At 42.6% G+C, this 14,995-nt stretch overlaps 1 protein-coding gene across 9 annotated transcripts in view; it reads right to left on the bottom strand.

The window, feature by feature from the left end:
• The window catches only part of CROCC2 (ciliary rootlet coiled-coil, rootletin family member 2), an 89,393-nt gene that overhangs the window by 7,738 nt on the left and 66,660 nt on the right, over nucleotides 1-14,995 (bottom strand). For all 9 annotated transcript variants that reach the window (XM_083613657.1, XM_083613658.1, XM_083613660.1 and 6 more), the window contains 4 exons: nucleotides 13,621-13,741; nucleotides 12,038-12,201; nucleotides 9,982-10,422; nucleotides 7,351-7,500 (listed from right to left, as the gene is read on the bottom strand). In XM_083613657.1, coding sequence (XP_083469783.1) covers nucleotides 7,351-7,500; nucleotides 9,982-10,422; nucleotides 12,038-12,201; nucleotides 13,621-13,741 — 876 coding nt within the window. The remainder of the gene's footprint in view (nucleotides 1-7,350; nucleotides 7,501-9,981; nucleotides 10,423-12,037; nucleotides 12,202-13,620; nucleotides 13,742-14,995) is intronic.

Genomic DNA, 14,995 nt, shown 5'->3' with positions numbered 1-14,995 from the left:
TCACGGGAACAATCTTCCCTCTCCTTACCCTCTGTGCTGTTCTGGAGGTTCTTGTTATTTATATCTGGCCTATGAGTCACCGACGGATGGCAGCACCTGGTGCTCAGCACTTATGAATGGATAACGTAATGCAAGACTAACAGAGATGCGGACAACTTCATGTTACAGCAAAGTGGAAGGGTGTATTTCAGAGATAAGCTTTAAACAAAGGAAAACCTCATTGGTGGTATCCATTATTTGGAAATGTGGAAACCACTGGGTATTTTGGAGCCTGAGCAAAAGAAGTTGCCTCTCTTCCCTCTTGTGTGATAAAAATATACAATTAAAGAACCAACCATCTGTCATCCTTACATTTCCCTTTGTGCTGTGTAATCTCCTCTAAAAATCACCCCAAGCTCCTGTTTGCCCCAGGAGGTGAATAACAGTTTGGGGGAGAGCAATTTTCATCTTGATTACAGTGCAGGGAGGGTTAAACACCCATAGTCCTGATTCTCCCTACCCTTATAGCTGCTATTTAAATAGCAATAATCCAGGCACATTAAATATATTCACGCATGGAGCATACTGTCTACTTTAGTCCTTAGGGACTACAAAGATGCCCAGTTTCAGGGGTGAATTATCCACTGAGTAAGTTGGTCTGCAAATCAGAGGCTGATTAATAGAGTAGAGCTGCTGAAAAGAAACCAGATTTAGGTACCAAGGCAAAGTTTGTAGCCAAAAGTCTAATTGCATATTCAGGAGATGAGAAAGGATGTTTTTGAGTCCCCCCCCCCCCATCCTGCAATCTCTGGTTTGGATACTCACAGAGCTTGACCATGGTATGGTATTTCCCACCCAAACCCTCCTTTAATCTTTCATATGCAGTATAGACAACTGTGTCACAGAAATGTGGTATCTCACAGTACAACTCAGTATCAAAAGTGTAGCTAAAATGGAAGGATTTCTGGCACTATTGTGTTAGGCTAAGCTTTAATGACATGGCCTTTTAAAACAGGCAAATGCACCTCAAAATGGGGAGTTGCCTAGGAGGCAGCCCTGAATATTTCTTGCTGTTCCCACTCCCTTCAGATTACATCTGGAGGCAGCAATCTATACATTCCAGTTGTATCAAGCTGGTTGGGAACTGAAGCAAGCCCACTCCCTGCTAAAAATGCAGCAGAGAGTGCAAGTTTGTTAACAGAGTAGGGAGAAGGGACAAGGATTGACTAAAGATGTGGAAACTTCTACATATAGATTTGGGGGGGGGGGTAGAAGGGACAAAGGTTGACTGGAAGAGGCTTACATGAACTTTAAGAGAAGGATCTGCCACATGGTTTGGATTTTGTTTCTCCATCACTACAGCTAATTAGGCTGATCCAAGAGTGCCCCTGCTGATACCAAACACATGTGTGACAAATTATTTCTGTGAACTTGAACCAGCTCCTTGGAGCTGAGTGTTGTTGGTTGCTTCTCTGAAGAGGAGAGGAAAGCAGGTAGCCTGAGGATGTGAATGCGTAAATGTGCGCCTGTGAGAGCTGAGATTTCACTTTAATGAAGAGTTCTGAATGCATTGTTTGGACTGCATTCAAAACATCGGAGAGCAGTAATTTTGTGTGTACTGGGAAGTCATTGAACAGAGGCCACGAAACAAAAGTTATACCCAACAAACACTCTCTCCCCACTTGCAGAAAGTGACTGAAGTTCCATGCCTGAAGGGACAGAAAGGGACTGAGCAAGGTTCTCTTTTCATCTCTACATTTTTCAAAACAGCCACGTGAAAGGTCCATACCCTATAGTGTAAACCACTGAATAGCACATGTATTTACACATATAGCCTAAAGGCAAATTAATGGAAGTTTATTACTGATATCCATTCTTTGAAACCTAAAGATGCAGAGTGCCATAAGCTACAAACATGCATTCTTGTGAAGGGATATAACTAGGTCAGAATAAGCATTGTGTTTTTTAAATTTCTCATGTTTCTTCACTATTATTCTATACTAAAGTTAATATGAAATGCATATGACTTAGGAAAAGCATACATAATGCTATTTGTTTACATTACACTACACTACATTATATTACACAAGAGTAGACAAATGTAGGTGTCAGTCCTGCTCACAGCCATTCTACTAACACTTGGTACTGAAGTTTCATCTACTCAGCCATGAAAAATGTAAAATATAGTAAATAAAAGCCAGACTCAAGGATAAAAAAACAAGGGATAAGAAAAACAGGCAATCTCTCTCTCTCTCTCTCTCTCTCTCTCTCTCTCTCTCTCTCTCTCTAATAAGGGTATCATCATGACAATTTGTAGCTATCTCCAAAAGCATTTTTCCATTTATCCTTGTATCACCAAGTGCAAAAGGAGACACCATATACATTGGAGAAAGGTCAGTCTCTGACAACAAATAACGTACCTTTCCCGGGGTGGTTTCAGAGCGTAATCCCAATAAAATAGGAAACTTAAGTAGAAAGGACACAATAAGATTGAATGTGGAACATCTTCTAGCCCAGCAGCTTAAGAAAAGTCTAATATCTGTCAATAATCATAGCCAACAGCACAGATAGCTGTAAGGCAGGCAAAGGGAACATTTAGCCCACAGGTAAGATTAGGCTCACCAGGCTGTTTCCCCCCAGTCTTGTCCACGTGCCCCATACCTGAGATCACACCTTAGCATTATATAGCAGAATTGACAAATAATGATCACTTTCAACCCTGCTACTAAACTTATGAACCTCAGATTTTTTAAAAAAGAAAATGACAACATGAGGCCCTCACTAGGACCTCAACTGGAGTAAAAGGCATGGGTTCCTATCATATTTAATACCACAAAGACGATACAGTTAAAAGCTTGCCTTACTAGTAGTAGAGTGTTTTCTGCTCACCCACATAGGCCAGATCCAATTTGTGAGTTAAAAATCTTCACATAGTGCAAATTTAGCTTTAGGAAACTCAAATTCAAGATGCATCAATAATCATTCATACAAAGCAGAGTATCCGTCTGCTTACCCTGAAACAAAGGTACTTGAAAATTTTGGTGATAAATACTATTCAACGTTTGAATGTTAACATCTAGGTAAACTGAAACGGAAGTAACTAAGCGTCAAATAGCCTCCCTTTCAAATGTGTTTTAACCAAAGGAAAAGTATATGAATAATATCCCTGTAGTCAAAACAAAAAATTTTTTTTTCTTTCCAGTAGCACCTTAAAGACCAACTAAGTTAGTTCTTGGTATGAGCTTTCGTGTGCATGCACACTTCGTCAGGTATCTGACGAAGTGTGCATGCACACGAAAGCTCATACCAAGAACTAACTTAGTTGGTCTTTAAGGTGCTACTGGAAAGAAAAAAAATTTTTTTTGTTTTGACTATGGCAGACCAACACGGCTACCTATCTGTAATATCCCTGTAGTGAAGGAGGATTTGACTAGGGACTATGCTTTTGCCAACACAGAATATCAAATTCGGGGGGGGGGGAGGGAGTAATAAAAGCCAAATAATATAATTCGTTACTCTAGCCTACAAGGTTCCAGGAGAGAAACTTTAAATGTCAGTCCAAAGCAATTATTTTATCAAGGACCCCTTAAGCATTTTCAAATACACTTCTGTCACTAGATAGAAAAGGCTGAACAAGAATCGGGGAATTGTTAGAACATTTTAAAAAGGCTGTTCAACCTTCTTTGGGTGCCTCCCATCTTCTGATGATTAGAGGTTGCTAGTTAACTGCATAAAGTTATTTTTTTTTGCAGGGAGAAGGTTTTTGTCAGAATCTATCATTTTTGCAAAGATTTTGACCAAGCTGGCTGAGGTTCTATTGAGGGAGATACCAATACATCATCCATGAAACACTTCCTGGAGTTACCAAGGAAGGAAATTGTTCTCCTATTTTTAGAAATCTGTATCTTAACAAATCCAATTCTGTCACGACTGCTCTAGAATAGGAAGGGAATTATAATAAGTAATTAGATCTGCATCAAAAGTGTCTCCAATAGACTCCTTCAGCTCAAAATCTCTTAACTAAAGTTTCATCCTAGCTAAACAAGTCCTGGGTTCAGGCCCCATGGGAGGTGCATAATGCTCTTAGAATCTGCTTCAGCCTTAACCTATTGCTAGGGCTCAGATGATGTCAGAGGCTGGAGTGAGGCGGAATGGTGAGGACCTTTTCCTGAACCTTCCTCAGAACAGGACAGTATAGATTTAGAACAATGGGGCATGTAATGCCTTAAAAGAAAATATTATGAAAATGATTTATAGGTGGTACATGACGCCAGTCAAGCTCGCAAAAATTTACCACTTGCCTGATAATAAGTGTTGGAAATGTAAAGAGACTGAAGGTACATTCTTTCACCTTTGGTGGACATGCCCAAGAATTAAGGCTTTCTGGGAAATGATTTATAATGAAATGAAAAAGGTATTTAAACATACCTTTCTGAAGAACCAGAGGCCTTTCTCCTGGGTATGGTCAGCCAACTGGTGTCAAAGAAGGATAGAACATTCTTTTATGTATGCCACAACAGCAGCAAGAATACTCATCGCAAAGTATTGGAAGACACAAGATCTACCCACCGTGGAAGAATGGCAGATGAAAGTTATAGACTATATGGGACTGGCAGAAATGACCAGCAGAATCCGAGACCAGGGAAAAGAGATGGCGGAAGAAGATTGGAAGAAATTTAAGGACTATCTTAAGAAACATTGTAAAATTATTGAAGGCTAGAACGATGTTGATTCAGAAATTAAGTGGTTAAAAGCTGTAATGATTATGTGATTAAGAAAAGAAAGGTTAAAAATTATATAGAAATTAGGGGAAGGATTTGCTGAATTGACTTAATTAGAGAATAGAATACAGAAAGGGGAGGTATGAGGAGGTCGGGAAAGTAAGTTTTATGAATATAAGGGATGGAAATTATACTTGTTTTGTATGTGTTCTGTTTGGTTTGTATGTATTGTTATTGTTTTTTTTGTTCTGTTTTTTCTGTTTTATATAAATTCCTAAACCTTAATAAATATATTATTAAAAAAAAATAGATTTAGAACAATGGTTTGCAGAAGGGCACAGTTGAGAGGCTGCAGAGGGCAGGGAGAAGAAGCACCAGGGGAGAGACAGCTGACAGACTCAGTGTCCTTGGAAAGCATTCCTGACCACCCCCCTCCCAGGACTAGGTGTACATAGAACAGAGAGCTCAGAGGCAGAAAGCTCAGATTAGCTGGTGCAGGGGTGACATAGAATAGGGACGATGTAGGTGGGTGGGACTTTACTTGGAACAGCACCATTATTTAGGGAAGGCTGCATTCATTTGTCACTCTCTGTGAATTATTGAATCAATTGTTTGGTAATTTTTTTTATCATTTCTGTTTCTTGGCTGCCACAGAAGAAGGCAGAAGAAGGCAGTTGATAATATTCCTGAATGCTCAGGTGGGTATAATTCCCTTCTTCAACAAAACTGCACTTGAAAGATGAGATGGAACAAGAGGTTCTGCAAAGGTGAGTAACAATCTTTTAGCCTGAGATCAGCAGTGAGGAACCTTCAGTACACTGGCCAAATTAGGTTCCAATTTGGCCTGTGAGGCCATTTCCCCCAAACCAAAGCCACCTGTCTCACAACTGTTGTCAGATGCAACATCAGGTGTGAAGCAGTTGGAAATGCAGCTGCCAAGAAACAATTGTGAGCCTTAATGTCAGTGCTGATCTGCTGACAATAAGCCTGTAGAAGTCCCAGTGGGCTTCCTGGAGGAACCAAACAGTGGACCAGCATTTACAGAAAACTGGCATGGATTAGCTGTGCTATGGAATTCCTAAATTTGCGTGGGGTTGGAAATGGGGCCAGCAAGTTTGGAAAACTCAGCAGTGGCCAGAGGATTGGAGAAGATCAGTCTACATCCCAATCCCAAAGAAGGGCAGTGCCAAAGAATGCTCCAACTACCGCACAATTGCACTCATTTCACACACTAGCAAGGTTATGCTTAAAATTCTACAAGGCAGGCTCAAGCAGTATGCGGACCGAGAACGCCCAGAAGTGCAAGCTGGATTTAGAAGAGGCAGAGGAACCAGAGAGCAAATTGCAAACATGCGCTGGATGATGGAGAAAGCTAGAGAGTTCCAGAAAGACATCTACTTCATTGACTATGCAAAAGCCTTTGACTGTGTCGACCACAGCAAACCATGGCAAGTTCTTAAAGAAATGGGAGTGCCTGATCACCTCATCTGTCTCCTGAGAAATATCTATGTGGGACAAGAAGCTACAGTTAGAACTGGATATGGAACAACTGATTGGTTCAAAATTGGGAAAGGAGTACGACAAGGCTGTATATTGTCTCCCTGCTTATTTAACTTATATGCAGAATTCATCATGCGAAAGGCTGGGCTGGATGAATCCCTAGCCGGAATTAAGATTGCCGGAAGAAATATCAACAACCTCAGATATGCAGATGACACAACCTTGATGGCAGAAAGTGAGGAGGAATTAAAGAACCTTTAATTGAGGGTGAAAGAGGAGAGCGCAAAATATGGTCTGAAGGTCAACATCAAAAAAATGAAGATCATGGCCACTGGTCCCATCACCTCCTGGCAAATAGAAGGGGAAGAAATGGAGGCAGTGAGAGATTTTACTTTCTTGGGCTCCATGATCACTGCAGATGGTGACAGCAGCCACGAAATTAAAAGACGCCTACTTCTTGGGAGAAAAGCAATGACAAACCTAGACAGCATCTTAAAAAGCAGAGACATCACCTTGCCAACAAAGGTCCGTATAGTAAAAGCTATGGTTTTCCCAGTAGTGATGTACGGAAGTGAGAGCTGGACCATAAAGAAGGCTGATCGCCGAAGAATTGATGCTTTTGAATTATGGTGCTGGAGGAGACTCTTGAGAGTCCCATGGACTGCAAGAAGAACAAACCTATCCATTCTTAAGGAAATCAGGCCTGAGTGCCCACTGGAAGGACAGATCCTGAAGCTGAGGCTCCAATACTTTGGCCACCTCATGAGAAGACTCCCTGGAAAAGACTCTAATGTTGGGAAAGATGGATGGCACAAGGAGAAGGGGATGACAGAGGACAAGATGGTTGGATGGTGTTCCCAAAGCTACCAGCATGAGTTTGACCAAACTGCGGGAGGCAGTGGAAGACAGAAGTGCCTGGCGTTCTCTGGTCCATGGGGTCACGAAGAGTCGGACACGACTAAACGACTAAACAACAACAACAACAAGAAAAGGAAGCTTTGTCACTCATCACCAGTGAAAGCATGGGCACTCTCCAATAGATGCTTGTGAGATGTGGCCTGCTGCAATCCATATAATCACGAGTGGGAGATAGCTACATCCACAAGACCACTGTCTCTTGCTTTGTCCTTCTCTCCTCATCATTACTCACTTCTTGGAAATGTTCCAACTGCCCTTCCAGGTTTCTGCATCGCAGCTCCATCTCACCCAGCTGATCTTGCAGCAAATGTACTGTATCCGTCAAGCTATGGTTCTGCCTCTTGCTCTCTGACAATGCATGCCGCATCGAGTCCAAGCGATCCTGAAACAGGGGGAAAAGAAATCCAGAATGGGCCTACTAAAGATTGGAAACTCCTTATAGACTTTTCACGTGAAAAAGAAAATGAACTTATGATATCTGGGTTTGAGGACTGAAGAAAATAGTGGTTTATAGAAAATGGAATTATTGCATGTTATCTTGGAGTGGTTGTTTTAAACAATTTTCTATATGTAGCTGACAGACGAAGAACTGGAAGCTCTCTCTTTTTTCTTTTAGCTTCCTTTACTCTTTTCTTTTCATTTCCTTTGTGTTTTATTTAGATTATTGTTTTATCTTTCATTAAAAAGGTACTGGATATTTGATATTAATCTTTGAATATTTTCTTTCAAACTTTAATATAATCTACTGGGGGGAAAGAAAGAAACAGAATGGGCCAAAACCACTTGGTTGAATTGATATGTACTGTTTGTGGTGAGATTTATTGGTCAAATACCATTTTTTTGTGATTCGTACATACACAGCCAAATCATCATGCTGCCTCTAGTCTCTTGTCAGTTCAAGCCAGCAGAAAGGAACTAGTTGTCATGCTGGAAAGTGTTCTACTCTCTGTATGGACATCCCTCCAGAAAAGAATAAGGAACGCGAGACGCTGCCTTATATCAAGTCAGACCATTGGACCATATAGCTCAGTGCTGCCTGTACAAACTGGCAGCTGCTCTCCATTCTTTCAGGCAGGGCTTTCTCTCAGTCTCACACAGAAGTTCCAGGGACATTATGCATGAGAAGCATGTCATCTACCACTGAGCTATGGCCCATCCAGATTATTTACATCTAGGTGATTGCTAAGTGTTGGTTTAATCATGGAGGTATGGCAAAAAGGACCTGTGTTTTGGAATTTTGTTTTGAGTTGTTAGAAAGGCACAGATGTGATACAACCCAGCGTAAGGAATCTTTCCAACATACGTTAAGATTTCGTGCTGTCTGATCAGAATGTTGAGTATTTGCATTGCATTGAAGGGACTTAGTAAGCAAGTACAGTGGTACCTCGGGTTGCATATGCTTCAGGTTACATACGTTTCAGGTTACAGACTCCGCTAACCCAGAAATAATACCTCGGGTTAAGAACTTTGCTTTAGGATGAGAACAGAAATCGCGCAGCGGGGCAGCAGCAGGAGGCCCCATTAGCTAAAGTGGTGCTTCAGGTTAAGAAGAGTTTCAGGTTAAGAACTGACCTCAGAACGAATCAAGTACATAACCAGAGGTACCACTGTAGATATAGACACTTAGGCCAGCCTTCTCACTTCATTGACTCCACTAATTTTAATCACAGCCTCTGTCTCAGATACTCCTGGAGACAGCCTATGGCTATTCCCAACTTCCACAGGGCTTTTGAACCAGGCAAAAACTCAACTCTTTCAGTTAGTTTGCAATTTCATATGTTCCTTGGGAGGAATGGGTGGAGAGAGTATTTTGTACAAAACAATAGGGCCTGTAGAAACTACAGCGGATCCAAGCCAAAGCATGAACTTTCCTGGAGTCACCCAACACTAGACTCAGGGGAGAAATTTGACTCTGTTCACAGTAAAGGTGAATTTACCAAATGCACACTTTCCAGAACAATATGCAAACTGAAACACAGCCATCATTCAAAATTTGCACTTCTCTGAATTTTGCTGTGAAGTTCTCCAGCCGAGCAATGTGTTGGGTAAAGTGTGCATAAAAAAGCATATACAGTGGTACCTCAGGTTAAGAACTGAATTCGTTCTAGAGGTCCATTCTTAAGTTGAAATTGTTCTTAACCTGAGGTACCACTTTAGCTAATGGGGTCTCCTGCTGAGGCCGCCGCACAATTTCTGTTCTCATCCTGAGGTAAAGTTCTTAACTCAAGGTACTATTTCTGGGTTAGTGGAGTCTGTAACCTGAAGCATCTGTAACCTGAAGCGTTTGTAACCCGAGGTACCACTGTATTAGTAAAAATACCATACAAAAAGGCATCATATCAGGGAAATGTGCTTGCAAAAATGTGTACATTTGTCAAAACTGCATGCAAAAATGTATTTATTAGGAGCACTAAAATGCTGATGAATTGTCATAAGGGTTGTTTTATTAAATAAAACAAAAATTCCTGCAGAAATTTGGAGTACTGAAGGCTAGAAAAAAGAAATTGAGCAAACCAAAAATTGACAGATTCATCTATTCCTACCCAACACACACTATGTTACCCTAAGATATTGTACTTGTGCACACATGCACAACATAAAACAGTTAGGCCCTTCATTTTTGCTTACATATATTATTCTGAATGTGCCACCCCTTGCAATTTGCGGTATCTTAAGGAAATAGGGATAGGTCATTTGGGGAGTAGGTGGCCACTGGGTGTAGCAGGTGCTCAGCATTGGGGTGGGACTGGTCTTCACAACACGTTTTACAGGAGGGCACATACTATTTGGCTCAGGAGAGATGCTATCTCTTCGCACACAAACAGGCAGTGGCTGAACATTTGAAGCAGCTGATTCCTACTACCTGGAGTAGCCGACGGTCTTGCTCTGCAGCAGTCAGGGCCCTTTGCAGTTGGGAGACGTTCTCCTGGAGGGAGGAGGAGCCAGCAGTAGCATCAGACAGAGCTTGAGACAGGCTTTGCACACGGTCCTTTAGGTGGCTTTCCGTGCCCTCAGTCCTGGCCAGAGAATGGGTCAAGTGGTCTAGCTCCTGCTGCAGCTGGGTGGTTTTGCTCTCTTTGTCTCCCAACTGGCAGCGGAGCGCCTGGGTCTGCTCCTGCAGGGACTGGATCTCTGCATCCCTCTCAGTGAGGCTGAGCTGGGCCCGCTGCAGTTCTCCTTCAGCAGCCCTGCGGCTCAGATCCAACTTGGTGGCCCTACTCTCTGCCGCCTCCAGGACTTCCTTCAGCTTCCACTTCTCTGTCTCTAGCTTGGCTTCCTTGGTTTTCAGCTTGTTGACTTTCTCCTAGAATAATAAAAAAACCAACCCAGCATGAACACCACTGGTCACTTTTGTTTTGGCCCATACTTGCGGAGGAAAAGGAGAAAGTCCTTTGTGAACAAGAGTGGATGCCATTGCAGCCTTGCTGTGCAGGTGCAAGAACCAGCGCGGGGCCTGATGTGGAGCAAAAGCAAACTGTACTGTATGTGTGAATGTGTACCCATTTATAAAGCAATGAGAAATGAGTGCAGGTCTGATTCAATATATTCTGCTGCCTGGTGCAAAGGATAATATGGCACCCTCCCCCAATCCATGAACATCCATCTACCTGAGGGCCACATATTTTGGGAGGTGCAGGGCAGGCTAGCTTAGGGTGCTCAAGGGCTATGTAGGTGGGCCTCCACCCCCACCCTTGGTATGTGCTTCCTGAGACAGATGCTTCACCCTACCTAATGGTGCGCCCTGAGTCAGCCTACAGATAAAATATCTGAGCTTCAAAGAGAGGTGTAAAATGAAAGAAGGGGAGAGGGAAAAAAGGGGACTTTAGGCTGCACATTAGTGATGTATGCTGCCATTACTGGTTGGGAGTGTTGAAAGGATGAGCAACACTCCCAAGCTCATTTATTTACCAGCCCAGGACCCAGGACTAAGCCTCTAGCCACCATCTGGATAAAAGTGCCACCACTCAGCATATTGCCAAGATCACAATGTGAATTACAGACCCCGTTTACATGGAAACTTACCACATCACACAGCCTTATGGTAGCATTACAGAGAGAAATGGAAAGAATCAATATTTTTTATGGAGACAGGTGATAATGTACACAGGATGAAACTCCACCCAAACAGTCCATGTTAGCCCAAGCAGTCAACACAGCCAGACCCTTGCTTGAGGGTGCCAGTTGGAATAAAAAGTGCTCTTTAAACAGCTGGGTAAAGTCCCTTCAGAAGAAGAAAAAGCAGCAATTCTTCTGCTGGGGTTTCTCTAGCACTAATTTGCTCACACCTTTATTTTAAGAACCAGAGTAGGTAATTTGTGTGTGCATTAAAGCAAGTTATACCCTTATACCCCCCTACTCACTGCTTAACTCTTTACAAACCCTCTTTAGCTCTTGGTTTTTTAAAAAGGTATTTGTATTTATAGATCTTTGAGATATCTGTATTTAAAATATTTTTTGGACTGCTTTTTAATAAGCTTCACAAACCAGTTTGTTCATTCATGCAGTTAAAGTGCCTTGTGGCTCAACTCCATGCATATCTACCAAAAAGGAAGTCCCAGCATCTACATCTTACGATTGGCATCTTTGGTTGCAATAATATTAACTTCTCTTCCCCCACCCTGTAGGCCATTTTGCCATCAATTACTGTTAGGACTGCTTTGAGCATATGTGTCTACACACACAAGGTATTTTAAAGTGTACCCCTAAAACTGCAAAGTGTGGATGAGAAGAAAGCATTCAGAAATGTGTATCATACAGGTACGCTCATACAGGTACGCAAGGGCTGGCTGCAGCAGTGTACACTCCATGGCAAACCTAAGTTTATGGACACACAACATGTGAAATGGCCTCTAGGAGGGAGCAGCCCCATGACGTGTCACTGAATGCCTTTCCCCTCCAGGGAGAGGGGTTCTGCCCACCTGCAGTTCCCTGTTCTTTTCCTGACAAATGTGCAAGTTGCGCTCCAGGGCTGCCACCTGATCTGCAAGGGCCTGCTGCGCTCTTTCCGCTTTCCTAGCCGTCTCCTCTTGCAGCGTCAGTGCTGCCTGTGTGCTGCTTAGGCGCCCGTCTGCTCCCCGCTTGCCTGCAAGTGAAACGAAAGGCTGCTTTTTAAAGGAAAGGATGGCTGCAAAATGGGGTGTGTACTTAACAACCACCATTCATCCATGCACTCTTGCATTGCTTTGCCTGCCTGGCTAAGCTGAACCTGTGCTTTAGGGAGGACACTGAATGTTCTTCCAGATAAAAGCCACACTTACAAATGGCCATCCCTCCAGAAGGGAAGAAGCTGTCAACTGCCCTAAACCTAAAGAAGGATCTATTTGTACAAAGGGGGTATGTCAGGAGGTGGGGAACAAACCAATAGGGAAAGACAGCCTGCTGGCATCTTTCTTGTTTTCTCCCAACTCCTCTGATATCCAATTATATGAAGGAAATCAGATTAGTATTTTACATGGCTAAAGTTGTATGGTTGATTAAGGTTTCGCCCCGGGAAATGGCTTAGGAGCACCTGCCTGTCTGAGAGCACAGACCCACATGGCATTTGCTCTTTAGAACAAATTTTTACAAATGTTCAATTGATTGTTGTTCAAAGTATACATGATATGCAAATCCATCTAAGAAAGTCCCCCCACTTTTTACAAAAATGAAAGACAGCTTTGGGAGGTTGCCATTCTGAGCAAATAAACAGCAAGGGAGATGAATGCTTTATCCTTTTCCCCAGCCTTACCAAGCTGTTTTCTGCCCTCCAGTGTTCCAGATGCATTTGTGGAACCTTCCCAAGTGAGCTGCTTGGGGTAACGATTCTGAAAAGACCAATGCTCTGTAGCAAAAGGGTTAAGGTAGCCTCTAGACTAGGGTGCTCCAACATGCATGTGGTCCTTGAGGCCTTTTTTGGTAGCCCTTGGCCATGTTTGATGTCTTCCCAAAGCCAGGTAAGAGGTGCACTGCGCTTTGGCAAGGAGCTGGGAAGGCTCTGACAGGGTCCTAGATTCCTCCCACCTCCTTCCCAAAGCCTAGTTGGTGCTTTCCCAGCTTTGGGAAGGAGATGAAAGGGCTCTAGGACCCTGCTGGAGCCTCATCCCTCCTTCCCAAACCCCAGCACCTTGCTTACCCGGCTTTGGGAAGGCAGTGTGAGGGCTGAAGTGTGTGTGTCAAGTTTTGCACACACCCCACACGACAAGGCAGTCTGTGGCCTGCAGGTTCCATGGTGACGTATTCCTGGTAGGAAAGCTTGGGCCATCCTGCTCTAGGCTGCACTTTTCATTTTTTTTTAATGTTAAAGCTTCATTACACATGCCTACATAGGGACATAGGAAGCTGCCTTCTATTGAGACAGATCATCTGATGTGACTGGCAGAAGCTCTCCAGAGGAGCTGTGAGCTCTGCCACAGCAAGCCAGCAAAGAGTCGCATCAGCATGATAAAGAAAGGAGGCATCCACAGAGAGGTATAGAAAATTATACGCAGAAAGGGATAAAGGATGGGCAGAAAGGAGAACATGCCTTCCTCACAGTCTGCTAGGAGCTTCTGGAGTTGCAGGATGCGACTTTTTGTCCGGTCACGATCAGATTCCATTTCATTCAGCTGACGACTCATATTCATAACCTGAATCCTCAGGTCATCCTGGAAACAAGATATATAGACATTCTCTTGAAATCCTTAGCTTCTCACCAGAGAAGACCAAGAAGTAAACCTGGGATATGAAACTGCATTTTGTTATTTTAATGAATCCATTTTGCTATTTCTGTCCCATCATTTGGCTTCTCTGCAGTTTCTTTATCTTCCTTTACAACTCCTTTGACCTTGTCATCCAAGGGTCTAACTGCCTCCCCAGCTACTAATATAGTTTTTAAAAAAACCACCTTCTTGTTGGAATACTAAGGCCCCAAGCAGTTGGCAGCCTGCCATTTCGCACAGTTGCTGTGGCATGCTTTTGGTTGTTGGTAACATTTTTTTTTTACAATTAAGATTTCTAGTGTCAAAGAACAATTATCCTCTCGCCTTTTAAATCAGTAGATGATAGGTTCCTGCAGAATAAATGAATATAGCATGCAGAGTGCAGTCATCAGCAATATGTATCTGAGGTGGGGAGTGCTAAAGCAGCAATCTCTTAGTCTGAGAACAGGGGCATAAGAAGCATGTCCTGTTTTTCATCTATGAAATGTTGGAAAGCATGCTATTATTTTACCAGTTAAGCATTGCATTGAGTAGTCTTCCCTGAGACCGGGGCCTGAGGCAATAATAATTTGAAAACAACAGGCCTCACCAAAGTATTTCCAGGGCACACTACTTTCCTTTATGCACATCTATGTAGACTTACTCAGGGATAAGTCACACTGAACACTGAGTAAACACAAATAGTTAAGGTTGTATTCTGCATGACCCATTGAACTCAATGGGATTTAATTTTGAGCAAAGGAGAATAGGCCAGGGCTACAAAGCTGCTAACTGAAAGATGTTATTGATTGTAGACATTCTTTTTGGTTACTGCATGTTAACACTGAACTCTAGGATCCTGGTGGGACAAGACAAGAAAGCAAGGAATGCCTTACATTTTATGCAGCCCAAAAGAATTAAAAAATTTCTCTGTTTCTCTATTTGTCAGAAAGGCCACTGGATGATCTGATGCTATGATTATTGTGACTGACCATGTTTTTTTAATTATTCTAGTACAGTATAAATATTTATGCATTTTTATAAGAGGCATGGTTTTGAGCAATAAATAGCACATGACAGAGAAAGGGCTGAACTGCCCTTGAATGTTGCTAAACATATGTCTTCGAAGTCAACTTGGGGTCAAGCTGAGCTAGGTTGGCTCCTGCTAAAGAGAAGTGGGATAGCCTAATGGATTGGAAGGCAGGGAGAATGAAGTGCGTC

The sequence above is a fragment of the Podarcis filfolensis genome (assembly GCF_964270895.1).
Source record: "Podarcis filfolensis genome assembly, chromosome: 5".
In the NCBI taxonomy this organism is placed as follows: domain Eukaryota; kingdom Metazoa; phylum Chordata; class Lepidosauria; order Squamata; family Lacertidae; genus Podarcis; species Podarcis filfolensis.
This window is presented reverse-complemented; position numbering and strand designations above follow the sequence as displayed.